This window comes from Aplidium turbinatum, chromosome 1, assembly GCF_918807975.1.
Source record: "Aplidium turbinatum chromosome 1, kaAplTurb1.1, whole genome shotgun sequence".
Taxonomy (NCBI): Eukaryota; Metazoa; Chordata; class Ascidiacea; order Aplousobranchia; family Polyclinidae; genus Aplidium; species Aplidium turbinatum.
The window spans coordinates 1,508,583-1,536,031 of NC_137472.1; the positions used below are offsets into that span (position 1 = coordinate 1,508,583).

The window sequence follows — 27,449 nt, forward strand, 5'->3', positions numbered from 1 at the left end:
TGCCTCTTGTAACAATGTGAGACAGAAAACAAAATTCAGCTCTTTTCCGGTCAAGCCATCAGTAAGACAGCAAGTTTCCTTTAGAGTTGGACAACTGGTCAATTGTCACTTTATTGTTTCGTAAATGCTTTGTTAGCAAACAAACAGAAGTTTTCGCCGGTAGTCAGCATCTCTACGAAACAACAGTGCGTGTCTACTACACTGCATAATAAAGAATTGGTTTTACGTTGACGTTGCAGAACTGATACAGTAAAGTTTGCACTTAAATATCTCCGGCTCTTCACACATTTAGAAGATGTGCTTACACTGGTATGTTCTAGCATCACTACACTATGCTTTAAGCCAATTTTTGAAATTATTTTATTCAATTAATGCATATTGAAAAACGACTAACAAAATGCGCTCGAAATGCGTGAAAAGTGTCTTAAAACAGCGATGATTTTAAGTATACAAAAGTTTTTATTTTTTTTAAATAAGGTTTTAAACAGTTTATTTAGAGTTCAAATGACAGGAATATTCATTTTTTTAGATAGAAAGATGCGTTTGAAATGCGTTTATAGAGGCTCAAAGTAAGCGTTGCAGCAACGCAACGTCAGCGGTTAATGGGTTATTAAACTTTGAAAAAGTAACAAATATTTAAGCACAGATTACTGAAATAGCTAGAGAAGTATTGATAGTGTCAATAATATAATAATTATTATTAATTTACATCAATTGACTGTAATACAGCGTCAAAGAAAAGTCTCAATAATTCGCAATTTCAGACAATTTTCGTATTTCTTTCCAGATGGGTTCGGTGGGAGATTGTAGCCTACTCGTCGCATAAAAACTTTTGCCCTTTTTTCCAGCTTTCGTTTTCCCTTGATCAATTTTAACTCTAGCCTAGATGATAACATAGTTTGCGTGATTTGAGATTGAATAAGAGATTTTTGTGTATTTGTTTAATTCGAATATGGACATTCTTGTTTGATGCAAATTATAGCGTAATAATAAAAAATTAAGTCTGTTAGTTGTCGTATTCTATATCTCAATTCAAGTAATCAAATTTTGCTGATTTGTAAATGCAAGGGAGTTTATTCAGCTGCACCACAATGTACAACAAGTCATTCCGCAGAATTTCAATTTATGGATTTTCAAACATTTGTTTTGAGTGTAGAAAGCGTTCATTGCATTTTGAATATTTTGAAATATTCCTCAAATTCCTACATGGAAGGCCACTGCATCAGGCGCAAATGTTCTCAAACAAGACATCGGTCTGACTACATCTGGTGAAGATTTAAATGAAGTGAAGCGTCTGTCTTGGTTCAATTTAAAAACAAAACTCTACACTTCTATCCATTAGGGAACAGGTGATGTAGATCGTTAAATTTCTTTGTGTGGGTTACTATTGATTACCAATGTGAATTGGTAAAATATTATTAACGGTTTCATGAAAAAAAATACACCAATCGTACCATAAAATAATGCTTCAAAGCCCGGCTTGCTGACTGACGAATCCGAAGTGAATCGCACAGTTAAGCTTCCAGTCTTGGACGTCACAATATAAGGAGTTTCAGGAAGCGTTTCACCTCTTAGCGAAATCACTTCAGTTCCATTTTCCAGTATCTACGTACAAAAATGGCTGATAATGTGTTATATTATAAAATGTATAAATTTGGACACAAAGATTTACTTTCTTGTCTTCTATCTTACTATAACGAATTGTCGCTGAACGCTGAATTAGTTATAATCTAACTGTAAAGCCATTTACAAATAATATCATAAAAATCGCTATTGTAGACAAGTTGCAAAGATAAGAGTCAAACTAAAGAAATGCACTAAATTACACGGGTCAACTTTTTTTTTCTTGCATAAACTTTGAGAACTGATTTTGGTTAATTTTTGGGTCCTGAATGTAAATCTGAGCTCTGATTTTTTCTATTACAGCACGTTTTTGTTTTTTGCAATCTGCATCTTCCATATTGATGAATTACGTAAAAGTTGATCATCCACACAAGAGTTTGACGCCACACGCACAATCACGCACAAAGCAGCTTTTAAGGCATATTTTTTAAATCAGTGTCACAATCAATATGCGTAGCTGCATGGCAGACTACATGACATGTTCTGGCACAAGTGTACTATTTTAATTATGTAATTGTTGCGAGGCGTTGTTGTCTAAAAGTAACCTTTAATTACGCAATCTTTCATCAATACTTTTATCAAAAGAGTAGGCTATACATTGCTTATTTCCGAGTACCACTTGGTAACCAGGTCAAAAATAGGGCACCTCATTAAGTCTGCATAACTTGTGGCGAAACACTGACATCTTGGTCTCAAGGAAAAATGCTAAGCTCAAATTTGGTGTGCCAATGGTTTACCCCATTTCCTGTGGGGGGGGGGTCGGTGGGGACTTGGTACTTTTCAAAGCAATATCATTAGAGAACTACGCGATCTACAGCTTTGAAATTTCTTGACTTTTTCTAAAAACTATTCAAGTATTATTAATTCCGCTATAAATGACGTTGCTATTGTCTATAGTTTTCGAGATATGGCATGATTTTCATAACATACTCTGATATTTTAGCTAGCTACTAGCTGGTCCTTTTGTTTTCAAATTATACGGATTAATAGGATTACTGAGCGCCGCCGTGCGTGGAACTGCGACGCAGATATCTCATGAGTTGGTTTTGTTGTAAAGCTTTCAACCGTAATGATTCCGCCTTTTGTTTGCAAACTCGAGTTTTGAGTTGCTTTGATTAATCTTTTAATTACATCTGAGTTGCTTTGAAATTATCAGAGAACATCCGATAAGCTATGCTGAAAAAAATGTAATTTACGTTGTTTTCTATGGCAAATACATTTTGTTTCTAACTTATAACAAGAAGCAGTAGGAAAATTCTTGACAAAACTCTGTTTATCTCATTAAACAAACAGACTGATGTGGTAAGTTTCTTGATGTCTTGTCGGAAAGCAAGGAGTGCGTTCTTGACCCGCCAATAAAATTTTGCATGTACCTGTACACTTATATTCACATGAATATTTATGGATGTTGTGAAAATGTTTTATGAAAACGAGAGATTGATGGATATGACACAGACTATCTAAACTGCTTGGCTTTTGTGGAAAAACACGCGCAGCTAAGTTACTGTGCTTTGACAAGCATTGTGCAATGTGCATATTGTATCATCACTGAATTTTTACTTAAATGGTAATTTTGCAGTTGCTTGAGAGATTACAAAATTATTTTTTTATACGGGGATTGAAAAGTTTTGATATATCTCAGCAGAAACACTATTAGGACCAACTCAATAATTTTAAACTTTTCATTCAAATGTTGGTCTTCAAAAGCTTATTTTCACAAAGCGGTGTAGGCCTATATCTTTTTCTCCATAAATTTGGACGTTTGTGTCATTTGGAGCAAACTTGTTTGTAAGGTTGAAAGAATCTAAAATCAATGCCTCGCTTTTATAACGTATCTTAACGTAATCTATCAGTCAGCACTTTTGTGCCTTTTTATTTTCGAATACATTTCCGTGACAAAAGATTGGCTTTTGTAATAACGCCATCAACCATAGAGTTGTATTCTCTGACTGCATCTCAAATGCTATACCATACTCAGCAATTTTTCTAAAGCATTGTTACACAAAATTCATATCTGACAAAATAAGGAAAATATGTTGAATTGGATTATATTTTATACATATCGTTTTCCTTGTCCTTGAAAAAAAGAAAGAACGATTTTTATCGTTTGGCATAAAAATATGTATATTGAGGTTCACCTTGGTTTGCATAATGAAAATCACCCCAAAGAATTGCTTGAAGTGATTTTCGCAGCTATTTGATCCTTCGCGATGATATCAATTATAGTTTCTATCAGATGAAACCTGTTCAAACTATTTTTTTTTAATACTATGGTTCATTCAAGAATATAATACTTTGTAAATATAGCTTACTTCATTTTTGTGTTTTTACTTCGATTTTTTCAGAAGCAAGACCTTACACAAAACAAGTTATTTGCAACGTGAGTTGATTGACCATAGTAGCCTAAATGGACCAGAAAGCTGTAGCCAAAACTTGATTACTTTTTATCAAAACATTTGCACATTGGAAACAGCAATCACTTTGTTTCAAATCTGCAAATCACTTTTTGTCATTGGTTTAACGTCTGCAGACGTCTAAACTAATATACGACAAATTGGTTTTCTGGGTCTTCGGTTCGGAAAAACATCATTATGATGTATTGTGACGTGGTCTATCAGCCAGCAGTAGTTTATGCGTCTTTTGTTTTTGGATGTGTGTCAATTACAAAAGATGGCTTTTGCAGTAACGCCATCAACCGCAAACTGCATCTAAAATGCTATTTCAAATTTTGAACAGAAAGAAATCTTCTAATGCGTAATAAATAACTTGACACAAAATGCATGTCCAACAAATTAGAAAAAAAATGTAGAAAACATTATTTTGCAAATCTAGTTAACAACATGAAAAAAAAACACTTCAATCATTTTGACACAAACGTGCATTTTTAAAATATCAATAACCTTCAATTTTGCCCAAGGAAAAAGTCAACACTTTAGTGATTTTTGTTTTTTTACGACAATAGCTCCCGGCCTGAAAAAGATTTTTTTCTATTTTTCGTATCGTTATACCACGACTTTGAGTTTGTCACGCAGAACGGGAGTTCCATTTGGCAAACGACCTCTTCTAGTGCCTACCAACACGATTTAACTAAACAATTATTATTACTACATTTTGTCACAACTGTTTGCAAAGTTGTTTCATTCAAAGTGATCATTGTTGGTAAGTATTGAAACATATCACTTTGGAATGCATCGTGACATAGTTTATCAGTCAGGAGTTTTAGACGCTCTTTGTTTTTGGAGTGCATGATGGCCTAAAATGGAACAAGCTCCTATCGAAGCAAGTCACTACCTTTGGATAGGTTGTTGTTCAAATACCACGTGACACCATTTGGCTACCATAATTTTCTGTATTCAACCGCTACCCAGACAGCAAATTAGACACTTTTTACATCGATTCAACCTCTTTAGACGTTGAAATAATGTTAAAAACGAATAAATAGCTTCCTGAGATGTGCTGTGAAATACAAAGTGTTTCTTGATCATGCATAACCAAATTCGACAGTGTCAATGTGAAAAAAATTTGCTTGATTTAGTTCCAAAATCAAGTAATGACAGTACGTTTGAAAAAGTGTAGGCTATAAATATGTGGCTTAAAAAGAACTTGAAATAGTTTTTTTGCGGTGCTTTTGTCTCATTCTCTGCAAATGTTGAAACAAAGCAAATTTTTTTACAATGCCTCTGGCAAAACAACAAGCAAACGCGAGTCGGACACCAATTACGATTTCATTGAAGCGTGGACGACGTCTCCGCGTAAGAGATTAAAATCTACACAATGGAATTAACCCGTCACACTCAATTATAAGTTAATTAAGAAGCAATTTCTCAAGTCAAATAAAAAAATATGACCAATCATCAAATTATTTGGTTTTTGAAGTTGCACTGTTGAATAAATTGAAAAAGAGTTTCGATGTTATGTTGTCAGATAAATTATCTAGACCAGGGGTCACCAACCTTTTTTGCATGCGGGCCACCTTGGCACTAAGGAGAACTGTGGCGGGCCGCACTAATAAAATGTTAAGTATGTTGACTCTTATGCTAGAAGAGAACGCATTTCGTACCCAGTATCCAGCGTTTCATGTTGTTCATATTTATGTTAGAATACTGCAGAAACAAAATTAATCGAAAAATTAACGCTACTGCCAGGCCAAGCTCCTTTTACAACACTTTCAACTTTTTTACCAATGCCTAATAAACGAGGCCACTTGTTTTGGGCATTTATAGCGAGGTGAGCGGTTTCATCAGAATATTCATCGCCAAGCAAGAGTGGTGTTGTTACTTCGCTTCGCAAAAGATATATTGCAATTAACAGTTTCAGTAAACAAGGAAATGTTTGACACATCGCAATACAGGCAACAATAGTGACCTGCAAACATATCAGCGAAAAATAGGCTCAAATAACAGGGAAAAAGAAACCATAAGGTACCATGAAACAAACGCTTGTGGAAATCATCGAAAAATCGTAATTCTATCGTAATTTATGAACATCAACGTGAACATTAACATCAACTTGCTCATCAACGTGGCAAGAATTTGTTGATTAACAACGTTTTGCAGTACTTGCTTCGGCAGTACATATACTAGGCTATAATTGGAACGATACAGAGAATATTAGCATGGCTCCTGCGCAAGGATGACACGCAAAATCGTGAAGCGTTCCATATTTCTTAAAAAAAAACGTTTTGCAGTACTAAGCTAAATATTTTCATAATACAATCAAAAAAAGTCTCTAAATTTATATGTAATATTTTGCCAATTTATTATAAATTGAGTTGGCACGCCGACCCATTTTGCCAACAAACACTTGCATAAAGGGAACACTGCTCGTGAAACACAATAACGGTGAAACTCGCACTAGTGTTTACATGACATTTGCAAACTTAAAATAAGCAACCCTATGCTCACAGACAATTTCGAAATTCGAAAACAGACGTTTTAATCAACCACTGGGACAGTGTGGCTGGACATCGCATTGGAATAACTTTAAGCAACCCCCACCTAGAACTGTAATCTGATTGGTCGGTCGGTGGAATCGCATGCAAAGCGAAAATATGTTTCCCGGAAAGTATTTTTTGCTTTCGTGCTCTTTAACTTTTCAAGAAAAGTATTTTTGGTTATACTTGTACGCTGATACCTTCGCGGGCCGCAGCGATACAGCGAGGCGGGCCGCATGCGGCCCGCGGGCCGCCATTTGGTGACCCCTGATCTAGACCATGTGAAAATTTGATTGATCTATCTTGCGTAGTTTTTGAGTTACACGAGCTTAAAGTGCTAGTGTCGAACCGACCCCCCGTCCGCAAGTCAACTGGCCAAAATACGTCCCAGGAAAAAGGGTTAAAAGTAAAAAGAAGAATCGGTCAAGCAAAAGCGTCATTTTGGAAATGCAAGGAAATTTTAAGAGGAAATATAAATTTATAATTAAAACTGAGATTTCTATCTTGTTACATCAATCCAGTCATGTCATATGGAAGTGAAAGTTGGACCTACAGCAAAGAAACTCACAAAAAAATTAATGCTTTTCAACTCTGGTGCTACAGAAGAATATTAAAAATATCATATAAAAAACACATTACAAACGAAGCAATTAGGAATAGAATTGGAGTGCAAGGTAGATAGGCAAACGACTTAGCAAAACAAAAGATGAAATTTGCGGGACATATTTTGAGAGGATGGGCAGGACAGCTACATCAATTGGTTATTGAAGGAAGTATGGTGGAAGGAAATAAGTGCAGGGGAAGAAGGAGACAAACATGGGAGATGACGTGATACAGTGGGCTGATTTGTCAAGCATTAGAAATACAAAAAGAGTAACGGAAGAACGTGACTTTTGAAAGAAAATGACAGCCAACCTTCAGATCGGAGAAGGCACGTGATGATGATGATATAAAAGTTAAACATGACTTTCGGATCCAGGCATCGATTTGATCTTGTTTTGGTCAAATATGCTCAAAATTTTTCTGCCTTTGCTCAAGGACCAGCACTTCGTGACTACCATGGCCACCATCGATGCTCAAGCTTGGAATGCATTTGTTGATGTGATTCATAACTTTCTTGGGAGTAAGAAAGCTGACAATTACAAAGAGATAGTACGGGAGCTCATCAGCCTACACCAACTTGGGAGTAGTTGAGCATTAAAGTTCACTGCTTGCACAGCCGCCTGAGCGAGTTTCCAGAGAACTTTAGCGACGTAAACAAGGAGCAAGCGTTTCCATCAGGACATCAAAGTGATGAAAAAACGCTATCAAAGTCGATGAAACTGCAACATGATGGCAGATTACTGCTGGGGTTTGGTGAGAAATGTCCCTTGTGCAGTTCATAAAAGATCAGCTGTAATATTTTTGATGTCTTAACATGACTACGTTAGTTTGTATCAACATAAAGTTGGATTTATACAGCACTATATAAATTTATTTGATCTTCTGGTTTCAATTTAATAGCGTAGATTGACTTGCTTTTGGTATGCTCTTGCTGCAACAACCAATCGAAAACCCCAGATTGACAACTGCTGCTTAAAATGCTTCTCAACAGTAAGTTGTTGCGATGGATGGTTGTCGACGCGATGTAGTTGTTGAGAATGCTCTACCAAAGGACAATAAACAATGCGCTAATCCTGCGAAATAAACTTTCAGAAAGTCTTTCCTTAAATCTCCTTACAAATCACAGCATTGCACTCCAGGCAAGAAAAAACAACGTGAATGAATGAACTGTTTTTTCTTGAAACCTATCGTGTTTCTCCAATTGTGTTTTGACCCACAAACCGGAAAGAGCTTTGGCAGCACGGTTTTGGTTAACCTGTAGGGCTACACAGGTGGAATTCTAGGCAGCTTGATTCTATTGCTCATCCAGCCATTGAAATTGAATGTACCTTGACCCTTTATCCATAGATACACATTTGACTTGTTTGCACCATAGACTCCTTAAGGTAAGGACTGGAACCTCTCATGCTCGGGATTTGTAATTTGATTCTGAATAGTTAACTTGAGTCCTGGGCCAAATGATTTCTAGTAAAGCTAGAGACACAATCTTGGAATCCATATTAGGGTTTTTGAAGATGGCGAGTTCAATGGTGTTACTTTCAACACCATTTGAGGTTATTTTCAAGGTCAAAATATTATATTTTAAAGTTAAATTACAGAATTTTGGTAATTTTTGCCCATTTTTGCGTCTAACTCTTAAAGCAAAACTGTTTGAAAGAAGTCTGTGACGAAACATGATATCGTGCACCTACTGCATCTATTCCCAGCTAGCAAAATCCGCACTTTTTCTATTGATTTGCAGTCTACAGACGTTGAATGAATGTAAAAATGACAGCTTTTGCTACCTGGGTTGTGTAAGATATTTTCTCTACACTGCCTAAGCTGCTTAAAGTTCACATGTTTACAAATAGCAGTATATTGATAAATGTCCTTTTTGACGGCATAGCAGCTTTTTCCTGACGATTCATCAACTGCGATTGATTAACTGGAAATGTGGGGCAAGAGTTCTGCTCAATTGTGAACTTGGTTTGTGACATCGTTTTGTCAGCGAGTTCGGACTTATACAGTAAGCCGAGATTTGTAGAATTCGGATAAGCAACTTGAAAGAGATTGCTTCATGTGAGTACAAATTGATAACTAATTTGGCTTTTGCTTTGTGTTAAACGTCTGACATATCTATCAGCTTTGTACGCGCTGGGTCCACTTGGAAAAAGGCTTACTTAATGACAAAATTTTATTGCGCATGATCTACGTATTTTCGACGTATCGTAACGCGTTATTTTCATTTCCTATAACTGAATTGTAACAGCATTCGAATTTGACGTTAAAATATAATATTTTGACCTTGAAAATGATCTCAAACGGTGTTGAAAGTAACACTATTGAACTCGTCATCCTCAAAAACCATAATATGGATTCCAAGATTGTGTTTCTAGCTTCTCTAGAAGTCATTTCAGCCCAGAACTCAAGTTAATCTTTCAGACTCAAGTTACAAACCCCAAGATCGTAACATTCCAGCCCTAAACTTAAGGAGTCTATGGTTTGCACACACAATCATTTTATCTTATTGAAGTTTTGTTATGTAGAGTCTATGGTTTATTGTAATGCCATAATTAAGCATTATTAATTTGGTTTATTGTGCCGTCACAATCAAACAATTGTATAAATTTTGTTTAATCATATGATTGATAAATCGTAGCTAGCAGCAGGGCTAGCCTAGCAAGGTTGTTAATCTCACAAAAGTTAACTTCCAGATTTATAAAAAAGTTCGTTTAGTAAAGTTTTCAAAGCTTTGTGAGTGTCAAACTTATTCAAGTTATGCTTACATGTAGTCATAGTTTCAGTGTGGAAGCTAAAAAGGTTTGTTGGTGCTAACTATAGTCACATGGCCCGTGGTCCTAAATACTTGCCCACCCCTGCTCTAAAGACCCTAGAACAGTGATTCCCAACCGGGGTGCCGCGGCACCCTGGGGTGCCAATTGCAATGCTCAATGGTGCCGCGAGATATTGAGATATTGCAATACTGCAGCCCATTCTTTGTTTTAACTTTAACCCGTTAAGTGCGGAATTTATTTATTTTTAGCCAAATTTCAGTGCGTATTAATTTTCGCGTCTCGCAGTTTTTCACTGCTCCTTCCTGGAGAGTCGCTTAGTGGGGAAATCGCTGGCGATAAGTAGATAATCCGTGGTATGCCTTTGTTTTTTCGCCCAGGAAAAACAGAGTGAAAGAGATTTTGACTGGTTGCTGTTTTTTCCATAAAAACGTTTGAAACGTATCATTATTGCCAAGTTTCATGATTTTATTTTGCGTTTCACGGGGCACAAATGGGTCTCCAAATTAGCGTATTTAGTAGATATCTTCGACCATTTAAATAACGTAAATAGCAAAAATAAAACTGTCTTAACTTCAAACGATAAAATGAAAGCACTGAGTTAAAAACTGCAAATGTGGTCCTTAAACGTGGAGAACGGAAACTTTGACATGCTTTCACATTTCTCTGAAATGAAGAACAAAGAAGTTGCCTCATTAATAACTCAGCACCTAAATTCATTGGAAGAAAAAATTGAAAAGTATTTTTCTAGCTTGTCCAGATGGACTCTCATATTGTTTTGAATCTTAAAGAAGAAGAGTAATTAATTGACATTCGTAACAATGGAAATTTTAAGTTTATGCACAAGCAGATGCCTCTCGACGAGTTCTGGATAAAAATTCAAAATGAATATTCTTGCGTTGGAAAGAAAGCTATTGTGCTTTTGCTGCAGGTTTCCATGTCGTACATATGTGAGAGTGGGTTGATCCTTATTATAGAACATAAAAACTAAACAACGAGAACGACTGCGAGTCGAGGAAGAAATGCGAAAACAATATAACAAAAACCTTATTAAACCTGATAAAATTGATCCAGTTTTGCCAGGGTGCCGCAAACCATTTATCTCTTTGATAGGATGTCCAAGGTCAAAAAGGTTGGGAACCACTGCCCTAGAGAGTAGAGAGTTTAGACCAAGCATATTGTAAGGTAGTAGGCTGTTATGACGTCACACCAAAACAATGAATTATTATGACGTAACATTATCGTTCTTTCTTGAAGTTACTGGTCAAAACAAATCGGCTTTAAATAGTGGCGTAATTGATTGTTATTGAGATGATTATTGAGATTGAGAATTAAATTGTTAGTTTGGACGGGAATTTTAATTTTTTTTCAGAGGTTGTAGAATGTCCTGTTGTATTCTAAAACTAGGCCTAAAGTTGAAATAAAAGTTACCCTCCCTTCTATTTTAAGATAACCACTTACCAGTGTTACCTTTTCTTGCATATGTTTAGTTTAAATCTGCAAATTCAATTCTGTGAGAAAGACATTAATTAAACAAAATCAGATTTTCAGTGGTGCCTTTCCTGTGATGAGCACAATGTTCCAAATTGTACTTTTTATTAAATGGATTTAATATATTTAAGGTTTGTATGCTTGTGCTTCTAAATTCCAACTGACAACAACACGTCTTTATTATTTATGGTCACAGCGGTAAACCATAATCTCTTCGTGGGAAAATTGTAACATAAGATTCCCAGATCCGTTCGTCTGTATGTAATGACCGAAAAGAAACACTCTTCAGGAAACGTCTATTCGAGAATTGTATTTCTGTAAAAATAGCCTCAAAGCTGTCGAAAATGGAGTGCAACGCGATACACCACTAAAAACCTGTCACTACAATACAAACTATTTAGATAAAGACGGAATTTTCGTCCAGCTGACCAGCACTAAGCAAACAGTTAAATATTTGACCAACTTTCAAGCAACCATTTTACGAATGACCAGAATACATTGCAATATCTCAAACTCACGTACGCAGTTACCTTGACGTCATAGTGAAACATTGTGAAGTAATTCTCAACAGGTGTGATACAAGTCTTACGAACGATGGTGCAATCTTGGCTCATTTTTAGGAAAAATTCCATGACGTAAGATTCAGTAGACCTGAACGGTTTTTATATGACGTTTGATTTGGTGAACAATTGGCTGGAACAATGCTGCGGTCCCTAGTTATGACAGTCTAACATGGCATAACTAAAAAAGATTTTAAGGACAATTGTGAGCCAATGAATAAAAACACACGATACACAAATTGTTTGAATCACTCACGTTTAAGTTAATACGTAAACACAAAGAGCATGCAAAGAATGAACAACAATAAGAATAATACACGACGATACATGAAATTGGTACCATAGGTACACGCTAAAATGACGCTATATACAATGGTTGCGATAATAACCGACTGTTCTGGGCTCAGACAAGTGTCGGCCACCGCAGACAAAACCAGGCTCAAACCTTAACACTTAAGTGTTCTTTACGGGGGCGATGCACGAAATATCCCTCAACACGTAGTCTACTTTCACTTTCCCCGTATTCTCATTATAGTTACAGACGGCAACTTTAGCTCTACGAACCACAGGCTTCCCTTTCCTAATTTGTAGAACTACCTCATGCACCCTCCCAAGTTGATACTTCCCACGTTTACCAATGTTTTGGAGAGAACCGACCACTACAAGTTGACCAGGCTCCAAATTCTCGGCCATTTTTAACCATTTTTTCCGGCCCTGAAGCCCTGCCAAGTAAAAATCGATCCATTTACTCCAAAACTGCTGAGAAAGTGACAAATTGAACCGATAATCCCTTCTTAATTGATCACGATCATGTGGTTTCCCGACAGCACAGTATGGGTCTAAGTATGGAGTCAAAATTGAGGCAGGGGTGATGACAGTAAAGTCCCTAGGGTCGTCACTCAAAGGTACCAAAGGCGTTCGTTCACGATCCGAACAGCACTGCTTGTGTACGTAAGCAGTTCAATGAAATTGGGCTTGCGTATTGAAGAGTCCAGAATGTGAAAAAATGCAATTTTAAATTGTTTTACCATTGCTTCCCAAGCGCCACCTTGCGCTGGAGCATGCGGAGGTATAAATTCCCAGTTTATATCCTTCTGTCTCAGGGCGTTGTGAAATTCAATTGATTTCATCAACTCGGGTAACTTCTTATATGCCGCCTGAAAGGTGCTTCCATTATCGGAATACATAGCAGTAACCTGCCCACGTAAATCTGTAAACCTAGTAAAGGCAAGTAAAAAATCACTTAGCGACAATGACGTAACCAGCTCAACATGAATAGCGCGAGATGACATACATGTAAACAAGAGTCCCCAAGCTTTTTTGTGACTTCTACCTTCAACAAAAGTTAAAGGTCCAAGATAGTCTAAGCCGCAATCAAAAAGGGTTTCCTATGCACAGTTGTGCGAGACAAAGGTAAATCAGACATGAGCTGCCTTATAGGCCGTGCTTTCTCAATCGCACATACACCACAATCATTAAGATACCTCTTCACGGAGGCATTACCATTAGCGATCCAAAACTTCTGTCGCGTAGACAACAAAGTGTGCTGTACTCCACAGTGCGCATTTCGATTATAATGCGACAGTACAACAAGCCTAGTGAAGGGGTGTTTCGAAGTCAAAACAATCGGATGCTTTGCTTCTAGAGAGATCTCGGGAGAATTACTTAAGCGCCCTTCAATGCGGATTACACCAGCGTCATCTACACAAGGTCTGTATTATTTAAGTGAACGCAAATTCTTTCAAGCGTTCCTTCTCACGTTGCGAAGCGCCAACACTACCCCGCTTTATCACTTCCTCAAGGGCATCTGGCGATCGCTTGGTCATTAAATGTACCACATCACCATACACGCTCTTCTGAACAAACTTCACAGTCAACTCCAAAGCATTATTAAGATAAGATGCATCCAGTTTTGGCTTCACAAAGCTACGCTTTCTCGTTTTACAGTGCAAAAATTTAACCAAAGCAACCAAATAAGCGATTCTCTTTTTCAAAACATACAAAGAAGGTGCGGCCTCGATCAATCTGTGAAGGCCACCCTGTCCAGCGTCTAGCGACTCCTCTTCGTCACGAAGATATAGGCTATGGACAGGTACTGAAGTGGCATTCTCTACAAATGGAATTTCCTCACACTGGTAGAGAAGACTAGAACCATTTAACCACAACTCTCGAAATTCTTTTTTTGCAATAACATTTGGCCTTGTGCCAACATCAGCTGGGTTCATACCGGTAGGGCAAAAACGCCAATCCTGGGCTCCAGACAACAATAAAATATGCTCAACTCGACGCGTGATAAACTTATTCAAACGTAAATCAATGTTTTTAACCCACTGCAACACAGTCCGAGTTTCACACCAAAAATATTTAATGCAGTCAGGCATCTTCAATGCTTCGTAGGCCTGCTTCACGAGTCTTGCTGCATTCAAAGCGGCAACAAGCTCTTTCCTAGCTATCGGCCAGGAAAACTGATTTTTTACAACAATGGTAGATTTACCCAGAACGAAAGACACGCTAGGAACTCCATTAACCAATCTACGCAAGTAAACAACAGAAGAGAAAGCTTGATTCGAAGCATCACTAAACCCATGCAATTGATATGAAACAATATCAGCCGGACTGCACACACCAGAGTTTGCAAAATACCATCTCGGTAACGAAAAATCCTTAAGCAGGTCCAAAGAGCGAAGCCACGACTCCCACTCTTTAACAAAGCTATCAGGGACCTCGGTGTCCCAATCAAACTTGTCTATCGCCAATTGCTGAAGTATCAGGCGAGCTTTTAGAAAAAATGGCGCTCCAAAGCCTTGCGGGTCAAAATTTTGTCCAAGCTGACTGAGCATACTTCTGCGCGTGTGTTTAGCTAAGGGCTTTAAGGAACATGCGATACGCATCTTGTCAGACTCGGTTTGCCACACACAACCCAATGTCTTCGCTGATGGCAAAGTCATATTTTCAGTCTGAAAGTCAATGTCACGAATCAAAGGTGAAAGCATCTCATTATCCAAATTTGACAGGACAATCATAGCCTCCTTGTTAGCACTCCACTTAACAAGTTTAAACTCACGGCTATCAAACAAGGCGATTGATTCATGAGTGATTTGCTGAGCTTCCTCTAAGCCAGGGGTCGGCAACCTACGGCCCGCGGGCCGGATCCGGCCCGCCAAGCAAAATTATCCGGCCCGCAGCATTTTTGCAAATTGTAGTTGGCGGGCCAAAACGAACATCCCATTATTTTATGCTGCCATTTGGTTTTACATAACAGAATTAAGATTACTAAATGTTATGTAAAACTTTCGCAATTTTTACTTTTCCATATTTATCCGTAACGCTCACTTGTAATCACGTAGCCTGTGTACTTATGCCGCAACAATGCTTAGTTAGGGCATTGTCGCCATTTTGAATTTCCTTGATATTCTTTCTCTGCGAACTGCATTTTAGAGAGAGCGACGTTGCAAGCCTGACAGATAGTTTGATAGATTTGAAGTTTTAAGAATTAGTTTGTTTGAAGGTTGATAATTTAGAAATATGTGTAGCTTAGGAAGCAGGAATTGGCCTTTTTAGTGACAGCCGGTCCAGACTTTTAAATTACTTTATTTTTTAGAGTTATAATTTACTCCCAGTTCCATTTTTCCGTTTTTTTCAACAAGTGATTCTTGTCTTTGAAGAATTTGCTACTTGTTAGAATCCACCAAGCATAGGAAATTATCACAAAGCGCCTTTGTACCCGCGACCTATCGATCACGGGTCGCTTTGTTATAGTAAACTAGGTTTGGGGCAAAATTTAGCTTAAGCTTGCAGAAGGTAGCATCAAGGTACTTGGCAGTTTTACCTTGAAGTCCGGTTAAATTAACCTATTTACTGCATGCTAGTTGCAGGCTACATGAGTTGCGTTAGTAATAGTCAATTAACCGTATATTTAACGGCAAGTTGAGAACACAACTTACTGATGACCACTTGCAAGATGTTATGATTCTTGCCTCATCCAACCTATCACCTGACCTTCAGAAACTTTCTAGCAGGAAACAACATCAAATATCACATTAATGTTGTGCTGTCAATAAATAAAGTACTTGGTGTTTTTCGTTACCAATTGTTACTATTTTTCTTTATATTAATCTATAAAAGCCTATAGTAGCTAAATATGGAGATACTCTGATAAGAACGCCAATTTTAACAATATTATGAAAAGTAAAGAAAACGGAAGTGCAAATGGAAAACTTGTACGGCCCGTTGACATCTGCGCAATTTTGTTTTGGCCCGCGACTGAAGAAAGGTTGCCGACCCCTGCTCTAAGCTATCAGCCGAAAATATAAAATCATCCATGTACATATTATTTGCAATATTGCAGAGAGTTAGTTCACCAGCACCGCTGGGATTCTGCTTGATCATTTTCTTTATAGCCAAGCAAGCGATATATGGGCTACTCTTTATACCCCAAGGGTGTACACAAAAACGAAATGGTACCATTCTACCATTTTCAAGGTCATCATCTTCAAACCACAATATACGAAACAAATCCCTTTGCGACTCAGGTAACTTTATTTGAAAGAAGCATTTAGTCACATCAGCCATGAGACCAAACCTACCAAGCCAAAATCTAGCCAAGACATCTACCAGAGGGTTTAACAAGTCAGGACCTGAAAACATTACATCATTAACACAAGTTCCTCGGAATTCAGACTTGCTATCGTAAACAATGCGCTTTTTTAATTGTGACGTCACGAAGTATGGTAAATACCATTCAAATCCCTTGACATTTTCTGCTTCACCAGCACGCTCAATATAGCCATTAGATTTAAGATCTTTCAAGGTGTCAGTAAGGAAATCACGAAGTTCAGGTTGTTTTAAAGCCTTCTTCCTTAACCCATTAACTGCTGACGTTGCGTTGCTGCAACGCTTACTTTGAGCCTTTCTAAACGCATTTCAAAAGCAACTTTCTATCAAAAAATGAATTTTCTTGTCATTTGAACTCTAAATAAAGTGTTTAAAACCTTATTTTAAAAACATAAATTTTTTTTGTGTACTAAAAATTATCGCTCTTTTACGACACTTTTGACACATTTCGAGCGCATTTTGTTAGTCGTATTTCAATATGCATTAATTCAATAAAATAATTTCAAAAATTGGCTTAAAGTATTAGTGTAGTGATGCTAAAACATACCAGTGTAAGCACATCTTCTAAATGTGTGAAGAGCCGAAGATATTTAAGTGCAAACTTTGCTGTACCATTTCTGCAACGTCAGCGTAAAACCGATACTTTATTATGCATATGCAGTGTAGTAGACTATTTATTTTTTATTATTGTTTCGTATTTGCGGTTACCACATTTTAGTCGTCGTTTGCTGCTGCGAAACCTTCCGAAGTTTACCATGACAGAATTGTTTTGTAAGCAAGTTAGCTAATATTTTTTTATGTGCAGCTTTTTATCTGTAAATATCAGCAGCCGATTTGAGGTAGTAAGGGAATTCTTAAGTTTATAGTGAACTTATTTTACAGTAGTTTTGTTAGTGAAACCCGTGTGTGTTCAGTTTCAGTGCACTGTACAGTTAGCCTAATTATTTTGTATTCTATTCTTTGAAAGACAATTAGGCTGTGAATTGTGATGTGATCAGTACGTGTGGAGCACATAAAAGTTTGGTAAGTGCACTGGCATGTTTGGTGGTAACCGCTTAATTCGTTGTTGTATGTATTTATGTTCGTTGTATTATTATTCCACAGTAAACCGTTTTGCAAAAATCTACTGAGTGTGTCCAGTGTTGCCAGGTCGCGTTTACTCACAAAAAATGAAAATCTTGTCAGAACGCAAGCGTCACGCTCCACGGCGCTGTGCACGAAGCTGATACAGTTTACAAACTTTTTCATCGAGACGAAGAGGTGTCCTTCGCTCAGTTTACAATATTGGTCGATACGAAGAGGTGTCCTTCGTTCAGTCTACAAACTTTTCATCGAAAACGAAGAGGTATCTTTCTCTTGCGGATTGAACAATAATTTATTCTTGTGCCTTTATATTGATATTCTTGTGCTTTTGTAGCTTATTGTGTATTTTTGTTCTTGGTGTAATTTATCTGTTTGGGGGCCATGGCTGATCAAGTGACTGCAAAAGAGCGTGGTTCGGGGGAAGTGTTGGGTAGGACAGATGGGCCTGGTTCGGAGGTGGCGGTGCATTCCACAGGGAGGGCTTCAAAATCCAAAAGCTTGGTTGAAGGTGTTTCTCAGGCTCACTCAACCAAAAGCCATCATTCTAGTCATAGTTCAATTAGTATTAAACGTAGAGAAGGCCGCATAAAAGTTGAATTGGCCAAACTCGCTTTGAAGCACCTCGATGAGGAAGAAGCTGAGAAACGAAATCAGATAAAAAGAAAAATTGAAATGGCAGAAGCTGAGGCTGAATTGTGGGATAGCATGTCGCAAAGGAGTAGTTATATCACCCTAGACTGCTATCAATCAGAGGATAAGAAGTCTCCTCACATTGATCCTGTCGTATCTCAGTCTCCCCATATCGATCCAGTTGTGCCTCACTCTCATCGCATGGATCCTGTTGCACATCAGTCTCATCACATAGATCATGTTGCATCTCAGCGTCATCATATGGATCCTGTTCTACCTCAGTCTCATCACATGGATCCTATTGTACCTCAGTGTAGTCATATTGAAGTTGGAGATCGATTTCTCCCCAAACCCTCTGTGGAGAAATTCGAAGGTGACCCCATGGACTATTGGGCCTTTGTAAATCGATTTGAGGTCCATGTGGCAAATAAAGTTTATGATGATGATCTTCGATTGGTTTATCTGTTCCAACATTGCAGTAAATCTGTTTATGAAAAGGTGAAGCATCTTGCCAGTGAACGAAACAAGTCTCGAGCGTACAGTATGGTGTGGCGTGAGTTGTATAGTAGGTACGGCCAACCACACGTTGTCTCACGGTGTTGTGAGCGTCGTCTTTTAGATTTTTCTAGAATTTCGCAAAATGATGCAGAAGCATTAGAAAGTTTTGCAGTTTTAATGAAAAGATGCTTGGCGGCAATGGAGGATGCTGGAACACCTTCGCCCATGAATTCTGTGGACTTTATTAGTTCTCTTGTTAATAAACTTTCTGTGGATCTAAGAAAAGATTGGGTAGATAAAGCTATGAATGTGCAAGAGGACTACGGGAGAGTGGCTGAATTTTCAGACTTTGCAGAATTTGTTATTCATCAATCACTGAAGGCTAACTCAGTGTATAGTAAAATGCTATTTTCAAAAATTGTAAGGAGTAATACAAACGACAATGGCCGTAGTCACCGGGTATTGACAGCTCTAGCTGATGAATCATCCAAACCCATCCCACATTCAAAATTTGATCAAAAGCGTTGTGTTTGTTGTAATGCAGAGCACAAATTAGATAAATGTGCCCTATTTAAACAAAAAACTCCTAGGGAGCGAATAATGTTTGCATCGAAACTTGGATTATGTTTTAATTGTTTATACCGAGGCCACAGAGCAAACCAATGCAAACTTACTGTGAGATGTAACTTAGATAAATGCCATGGCATGAGTTACCATCGCTTGTTACACTTGCCTCCCACTGGCCCAAGAAGTGCTTCGATGGTAGCGAATAATCCCGAAGCAAGAAATTGTATGCAATGTTCACTTGTTCCTATGAATTCCTTACCTTATTTGGATATCGTACCTGTAAGGGTACGTAGTGGTGAAAAAGAGACACGAACCTATGCTTTATTGGACTCCGGCTCCAACAAATCATTTTGTGAACAAAGTTTGCTTGATGAGTTGAATGTGAGTTGTGCTGATAATGTGGAAACTCAGTTTACTTTAAGAACTCTCACCACTAGCCACCCTGAAGTTATTAATACTTCATCTGTTAATTTAACTGTGCTTCCTTTGGTAGAAGAAGGAGAATATGAACTTAATGGCCTTGCTGTGTTGGATGAGATTCCAGCCAAACCCAACAATCTGCCTGATGCCACTTTGTTGAGTGAGTTAGATTATTTGCATGATGTTTCTTTTCCTAATTTAGTGACTGGAGATGTGACGTTGCTGTTAGGCAATGACAATGTGATGCTGCATCGGTGTCTTGAAAGTAGATTCTCCCCTGACTCAACAAAGTAACCAGACGCAGTGAAAACGCCATTAGGCTGGCTATTGAAAGGTCCTGCCTTGGCTGAGCAGGAAGAAATTTCCAGTTCCGGATTCTTTTCATCAGCATTTGACTATAAGGATTCTCAATTGCTGTCTGATGTAATTATTGATGATGAAGGAACTATGTATCCTTCACCGTTGGAACATGACGTACCCCATGTTGAAGATTTGCTCACATGGATTGGTAACAACAAAGAAGCAGCAGAGTTTGGGTTGAAATACTCAAAAGAAGATGTAATTGCTCATGACATGATGAAACGCCATATTGTCCATTCTGATGGGCATTATGAGCTACCTCTTCCCTGGAAAAATGATGCCGTTAAAATGCCTGAAAGTAAAAGCATGGCTAAAAAACGTCTATCCACATTAAAAAAACGGCTATTGCGAGATGATGAGCTTTGCAAACGTTATGTGAAACAGATGGAAGATTACGTTGAAAAAGCTCATGCTGAAATTGTGCCTGAAAATGAAATCAACACCAAAAATAAAACATGGTATCTGCCACACCACCCAGTCATAAATCCAAAAAAGCCGGATAAGACGCGCATTGTGTTTGACTGTGCTGCAAAATCACATGATCAATCTTTAAATGATTATTTGATGAAAGGTCCCGATCTTGTCAATTCTTTGGTAGGTGTGCTGATGAGGTTTCGCAGCCACCGTGTTGCAATTGTTGCTGATATACAAGCGATGTTTCACCAAGTGAAAGTGACAGTGCGAGACCGTGATGCTCTCAGATTCTTATGGTGGCCTCATGGCGACATCAAGCAAAATCCTGTCCCTTATCGAATGCGAGTGCACTTGTTTGGTGCTCGTTCATCGCCTAGTTGTGCCGCCTTTAGCTTGCGCACATGTGCTCGAGAGTATGGTAAATTTTTTGACCCTAATGTTGCACAGAACGTGTTGAATTCCTTTTATGTGGACGATTTTCTTTCCGGCGCTAACAACAAAGATGCTGCTATAAAATTGGCCAGTGATACAAAACAGCTCTTATCTCTGGGCGGCTTCAATCTCACAAAATGGGTGTCCACTTGTAATGAAGTGACTAACTCCCTTCAAGAACCAGATGCGCCGAAACCTATGCAAGAATTGAACTTGGCCGGCAAGCAAGAGAGAGTGTTAGGGATAGTTTGGAATGTAGTTGATGATGACTTTCGCTTTTCCGTAAACCCTCCTGCTAGAATTCTGACACGACGTTCAATGTTGTCTATTATGAATTCCCTGTTTGACCCCTTAGGTTTGGTCGTTCCAGTAGTTCTAGCCGCACGATTGTTGTTTCGTGAGACATGTAGGCTGGCTTTGGACTGGGATGAAAGAGTGCCCATTTCTATTAGCAAGAAATGGGAAACTTGGGTTCAAAGTCTAGCACAGTTGAGTGATGTACGCATACCACGTTTTTATGAGATGAGGTCTAACAACACGCCTATTGTTGGGAAGCAACTGCACATATTCGCTGATGCTTCTAATAATGCCAGAGGTTGTGTTTGCTATTTGCGTGCAATATATTCGGACGGAAGGGCTCAGTGTAACATTGTGACTGCAAAATCCTTTTTAGCCGACTCCGAGAAACGCACGATTCCACAGCTTGAACTTGAAGCTGCATTGGATGCCGTAAGAATGGCGCAAAACGTTAAACGCCAGTTACAGTTAAATGACTGCACCTGTATATTTTGGTCTGATTCTGCCGCAGTGTTGCGTAGCTTGTTGGCAGATTGTAAAAGTTTTCCTGTTTACACCCGAAACCGTTTGTCAAAAATTCAAGCACATACATGTGTATACGACTGGCGATATGTCCCCACAGAGTTGAATCCAGCTGATCAAGCTTCTCGTGGACTCACTGCTGAAGCCATGTTAAAGTCCGGTATGTGGTTGGAAGGCCCTGACTTTTTAAAATTAAACCCAGAGAGTTGGCCTAAGCCATTGGATAATCTGAAGCCAAATTCCTGTACTTATAAACTCTTTGATGCTGTCAATGAAGCTAAGGTTTTTTCTAGTCTATCTGAGGTTGACTGCAAACCAACCGATCGATTACTTCTTTAGTTTTCATCTTTACATAAACTGAATGTGTCGACAGCATGGTTGTTACGTTTCAAAAACTATTTGAGATCGAAATGCAATGGAGTGAACTTCGCTGTGAATGGACCAGTTTCGGCAACCGAATTATATAACAGTGAAATTGCACTCGTCAAATATGTGCAACGTAATCAATTCCCTTTGTGGTTCAAACACTCAAATAACTTGAATGTAAATGCTCAATTAAAGAAATCAGATGCTTTGCACAAGCTTGACCCCATTTTGGTTGAAGGAGTTCTGAGAGTTGGTGGACGACTTGACAACGCCAACATGTGTTACAGTGCAAAGCATCCAATGATTGTGCCACAGGACTCGCACTTTACCAGATTATTAATTGACCATTATCATCGCAATGTTGGACACTTGGGCGTCACCTCTACTCTAAATGCTATGCGTCAGCGTTATTGGTGCGTGAACTCTCGAGTTATAATTCGCCGTTTTATTAGTAAATGTGTCTCTTGTTTGAAGAGAGAAGCCAGATTAGGTCAACAAGTTATGGCTGATCTTCCCTCTGCCCGACTGCGAGTACATGAACCTCCATTTAGTCATTGTGGCATTGATTTCTTTGGCCCACTGCGCGTCAAAGTGAAGCGCACCGAACACAAGCGCTATGGCTGTATATTTACCTGTATGACAAGTAGAGCTGTTCACCTCGAGCTTGTTCCTGATATGACAACCAGCTCCTTTATCAATGCTTTGAGACGTTTTATTTCAAGACGTGGACCAGTGTCCCAAATCTACACAGACAATGGTACCAATTTTGTCGGTGGCGAACGTTTGTTGCGAGAAGCAATAGCCGAATGGAACGTGGTTCAGATACATGATTATCTTCGGCAAAACGCCATAGAATGGAGTTTCAACCCACCCACAGCCAGCCATTTTGGAGGTTGCTGGGAGAGAATGATCAGGACAGTGCGTAGGATATTAACGACTGTACTAAAGGATCGAGTAATCACCGACGATACCCTGAGTACCGTACTTACTGAGGTAGAATGCATAGTGAATTCACGTCCATTGACTGATGTGCCGTTGGAGGCAGGAGAAGAGTTACCTTTGACTCCCAATCATTTGCTAAAATTGAACACTGTTGTTGCTCTTCCCCCTACTCTATCGAATGAAAAGGATTGTTATGCTAGAGAAAGGTTCCGTGTCGTTCAGTACCTTGCTGATCAGTTTTGGGATAGGTGGCTACAAGAATACCCCCACACAATTATGACCCGCCAAAAATGGCACAAACTGAGACGAAATGTCACAGTGGGCGACATTGTTTTAATTGCTAGTGAGGATTTCGCTAGGTGTGATTGGACTCTGCCTAGAGTAATTAGTGTTAATCATGATAAACATGGCGTCGTTCGTAGCTGTTCTGTACTTACACAAAAGGGTGTACGTGAACGACCTATTGTGAAACTGTCCGTACTAATTCCTGCTAAAGAGTAGTGTTGATGTCATCGTTTTTTCTATTGTATTGCAATGCTCTTGCTACACGATCCGCTTTCTCTGTCGTTTAGTCATTGTGATGCGGTATGTGATCGTAAAATCTTGTGTATCGTGTTGGTAAAAATGTGTACTGATTCTGCAGTCCCCATTTTGGTGGGGGAGTGTATGAGATTTTACGCCCTTTATTTTTTATTATTGTTTCGTATTTGCGGTTACCACATTTTAGTCGTCGTTTGCTGCTGCGAAACCTTCCGAAGTTTACCATGACAGAATTGTTTTGTAAGCAAGTTAGCTAATATTTTTTTATGTGCAGTTTTTTATCTGTAAATATCAGCAGCCGATTTGAGGTAGTAAGGGAATTCTTAAGTTTATAGTGAACTTATTTTACAGTAGTTTTGTTAGTGAAACCCGTGTGTGTTCAGTTTCAGTGCACTGTACAGTTAGCCTAATTATTTTGTATTCTATTCTTTGAAAGACAACTAGGCTGTGAATTGTGATGTGATCAGTACGTGTGGAGCACATAAAAGTTTGGTAAGTGCACTGGCATGTTTGGTGGTAACCGCTTAATTCGTTGTTGTATGTATTTATGTTCGTTGTATTATTATTCCACAGTAAACCGTCCTGCAAAAATCTACTGAGTGTGTCCAGTGTTGCCAGGTCGCGTTTACTCACAAAAAAGGAAAATCTTGTCAGAACGCGAGCGTCACGCTCCACGGCGCTGTGCGCGAAGCTGATACAGGAGGCATTAGCCGCTTTCGAAGATATGGAATATTTTGAAGAAGATGAAATTGACATGGTCATAGCACCACCAGATCCTGTTGTAGTTAGCGACGAAGAGGGTATGGACGAAAACCATTTGACAGAAAGTGGAGCAGTGCTATCAGACGCTGCAGGAGAGATTGAAATTCATTGCAACCCAATACAAAGTGATGATGTGCCAACGACCCCAGTTCTGAAGAAAAAACGCAGCTTATCGGAAGTAAAATGGAGTAGGAAAAAGGCTTCTTTCTTATCTTCTGTGAGCAAAGAAGCTGGAAGATTTGGAAAGCAAATTGCTGGGACTAAAGTTTCGACGACAAGTGACTGTGAAACTTTTGAACTCCAAACGCTTTGCAATCTCTACCACTGGCCGCCCAAGCGGTTTTGCTCTTGAATATACCCGACCAAGTAATTCTACATTGCACCACTTTCTAAAAACTATTCCCTGCAATAAAAGACGTCGTTGCAGACAGTGTCACAGCCAAGCGCGTTTTCTTTGTGGGATGTGTGATGCTCCTCTTTATCAGCATCGCAATGAATTGTACCACAAAAACAGGCCATAATCCAAAGTAGATGTCTTCAAGGACATTGTGTTTTATTGAGTGCATTTTTTGTGTACTTTTATTACTCGTATTTTGTTTATGCCACATGATTTCCTTGTTTGCAATTGTGAATAGAAAACTATGTTTTCGCACTTGACTAAAATATGGTCTTAGATTTTTATATGTTTAAAGGATGAAAAAAAACGGTCAAAAGAGAGACGCAGAAGACGCAAAGGGAATAAAGCCTTAACACTCGATTAATCAAACAATTAAAAAATAGATATCGCTTAACGGCTGACGTTGCGTTTCTGCAACGCTTCAGATATTGTATAAACAAACAAAAAAAAATTCAATTTTTTTGCTAATTGTCCAAACTGGAAGGGTGCTACTAACATATCAAAAAATGAATAAAAATTAACTTCTAGAAATAGGTGCGGCGTTTAATGGCTTAAAGCAGCAGCTCTATCTGACGCCAACACAAAAATTGTTAGGTAAATCAATATCTTCCTTCAAAGGTACAGGTATCTCAAATCGATCATCTTTCAACTCAATATTCGGTTCAACAAGTTCTCTAGCCAAATTGTCATTGCGAGACAATTCACAGGTTTCATTTTGCAAGGTCAAATCCTGAATGACTTTATTCAGGTCTGCTATTTCCATATCACGAGACTCAATTTTACGCTGAAAGCCAGAGATGACATCCGACTCTGAAGACGTCTGCACTCTGCACACATTTGCAACGCTTTCATCTAAGGGTGACTTACCACCACAAGCCAACCAACCGAGAGGAGTGAGTAAAGCATGTGGTTCACTACGATTTTCACCAACACGTTCTTCTTTAGCCCACATCAAATAAGCGTTGTCGTTGCCAATCAGTACATCTACAGTACTACTATCATTCAAATGAAACATATTCACGTCATGAAAATGACGAAAACCACTTAAATCCTGCTTATGCGGTAAAATCACTCGAAACAAACGTCAACTGCGAACCAGGATCATGCTGACAATACACCAACTTCGATTTGCCAGTCATTGGATTCAAAACACGAGCAGCAGTAACGCGATTAAAGGCTGCTTTAACATTTCCAATCTTAATACTACGCACAGGAACTCTGGCACCAGCATCACCTTTGCCGATCGAATCCAGAGAATCACGTGACGTCACATAAAAATCATGCAGAAGAAAATAGTGGTTCCTATCGTTGTTAGGGCCACACTACGACTGTTGTTTGCATGAACGCAATCCCTAACCATATGCTGGCGCAAACAATTCAAGCATTTGCCAGCTTTCACAATGACATCTCTCCGATCTTTAGGTGTCAAGCGCAAAAATTCTTTACAATTGGACAAAAAATGATATTCAGCTTGACCACGTGACGAACAATAAAAACATGTCAGCATGTCTCCACGTCTGGCCACACCACCGCGCGGTGTGCCAACAGCAGTCGAGTACTGCGAACTCCCTGAAATCACATTATCATGGAGTTTTACCGACGTCTGCCTAACCGGACATGAAGGCATTTTTTTTTGCCAAACTTTTTAAAATGCTGCGACTCACCAGAATCGCCCATTACAGTAGCATAATGCTAAAATCAGTCGACTTGCGCGTTTCCTCCCGTACTACAAATTCAAACAAACTCTGAAAAGTAGGTTCATCAGTGCTACCATACTGATCACCTAAAAAGTCAAGATAACGCTGCTTAGCGTCAAACGGGAGTCGCTTAGCTAAATTCAAAACAAAACGTCCTTCCAATTTGTCACGTTGACCATAAACTTGCGCATAAAGCAGACACTGCGACAATTCATCTTTAAACTCTTTCAAATCACTGGAAGAGATCAAAGTCAATTTGCTACCATAGCGAAACTTTCTAATTTCCGGTTCGGCAAAAAGACCTCCACGAACTCCAAAACGCTGGGACAAGCGAGCTAACGACATTTCTATCCTGTCTTCCTCTGACAAGCCAGGAGTGTCAGAAACCAAATTAGCAATCGTTTGAGCAGCTGTCCTAACACAAGCTGCTTGTAACAAAGTCAAACGAGTCCCTTTAAACGGCGAAGTTGCCATCAAGGCCGTAACACGATTTTTAAACAAGACAAATGGCATATTATTACCATCGTACCCAATCAAGGCCGCCTTATCGAAAAACGTCCTACTAGTTTGGTATTCAAAAAAGCAATCCTGCTGTTGAGAACTCGATTTAGCGGGAGAAGACAAGCTATATCCCTTAAGGGGCTGAGAGGGCTCAGTCACATGCACAGCCCGATCACGCTCCTTACACAAGTTAAATTCAGGAGACGCGATACGCCTCTCACAACCACCCAAATTACGTGTAGCTGGGCTATCAAAAACTAGCGGCGCAGAAAACTGTGAAGGGGGCAAAGCATTACTGCTAATAGCGGCCCCGTGACCTGTACGCTCTGGGGAGGAGTTAGGTTATAATTCACAGGCCTTGGCTCTACAGCCTTCGGAAGACCCTTAGCAGCGGCCCCGAGACCTCCTGAAACAGCTGGAAAACAT

The 27,449-nt window shown here is 38.9% G+C and overlaps 1 protein-coding gene and 1 non-coding gene across 2 annotated transcripts in view; one reads left to right on the forward strand and one right to left on the reverse strand.

Annotated features, from left to right (window-relative positions):
* Positions 1-27,449, reverse strand: part of LOC145779892 (uncharacterized) — a 122,071-nt gene that overhangs the window by 52,087 nt on the left and 42,535 nt on the right. Inside the window, exon 8 of the mRNA XM_082591567.1 lies at positions 1,455-1,605. Coding sequence (XP_082447693.1) covers positions 1,455-1,605 — 151 coding nt within the window. The remainder of the gene's footprint in view (positions 1-1,454; positions 1,606-27,449) is intronic.
* On the forward strand, positions 6,179-6,290 carry LOC145784739 (U6 spliceosomal RNA). Its single transcript, XR_014291035.1, has one exon. It is a non-coding gene; the product is annotated as a U6 spliceosomal RNA (small nuclear RNA).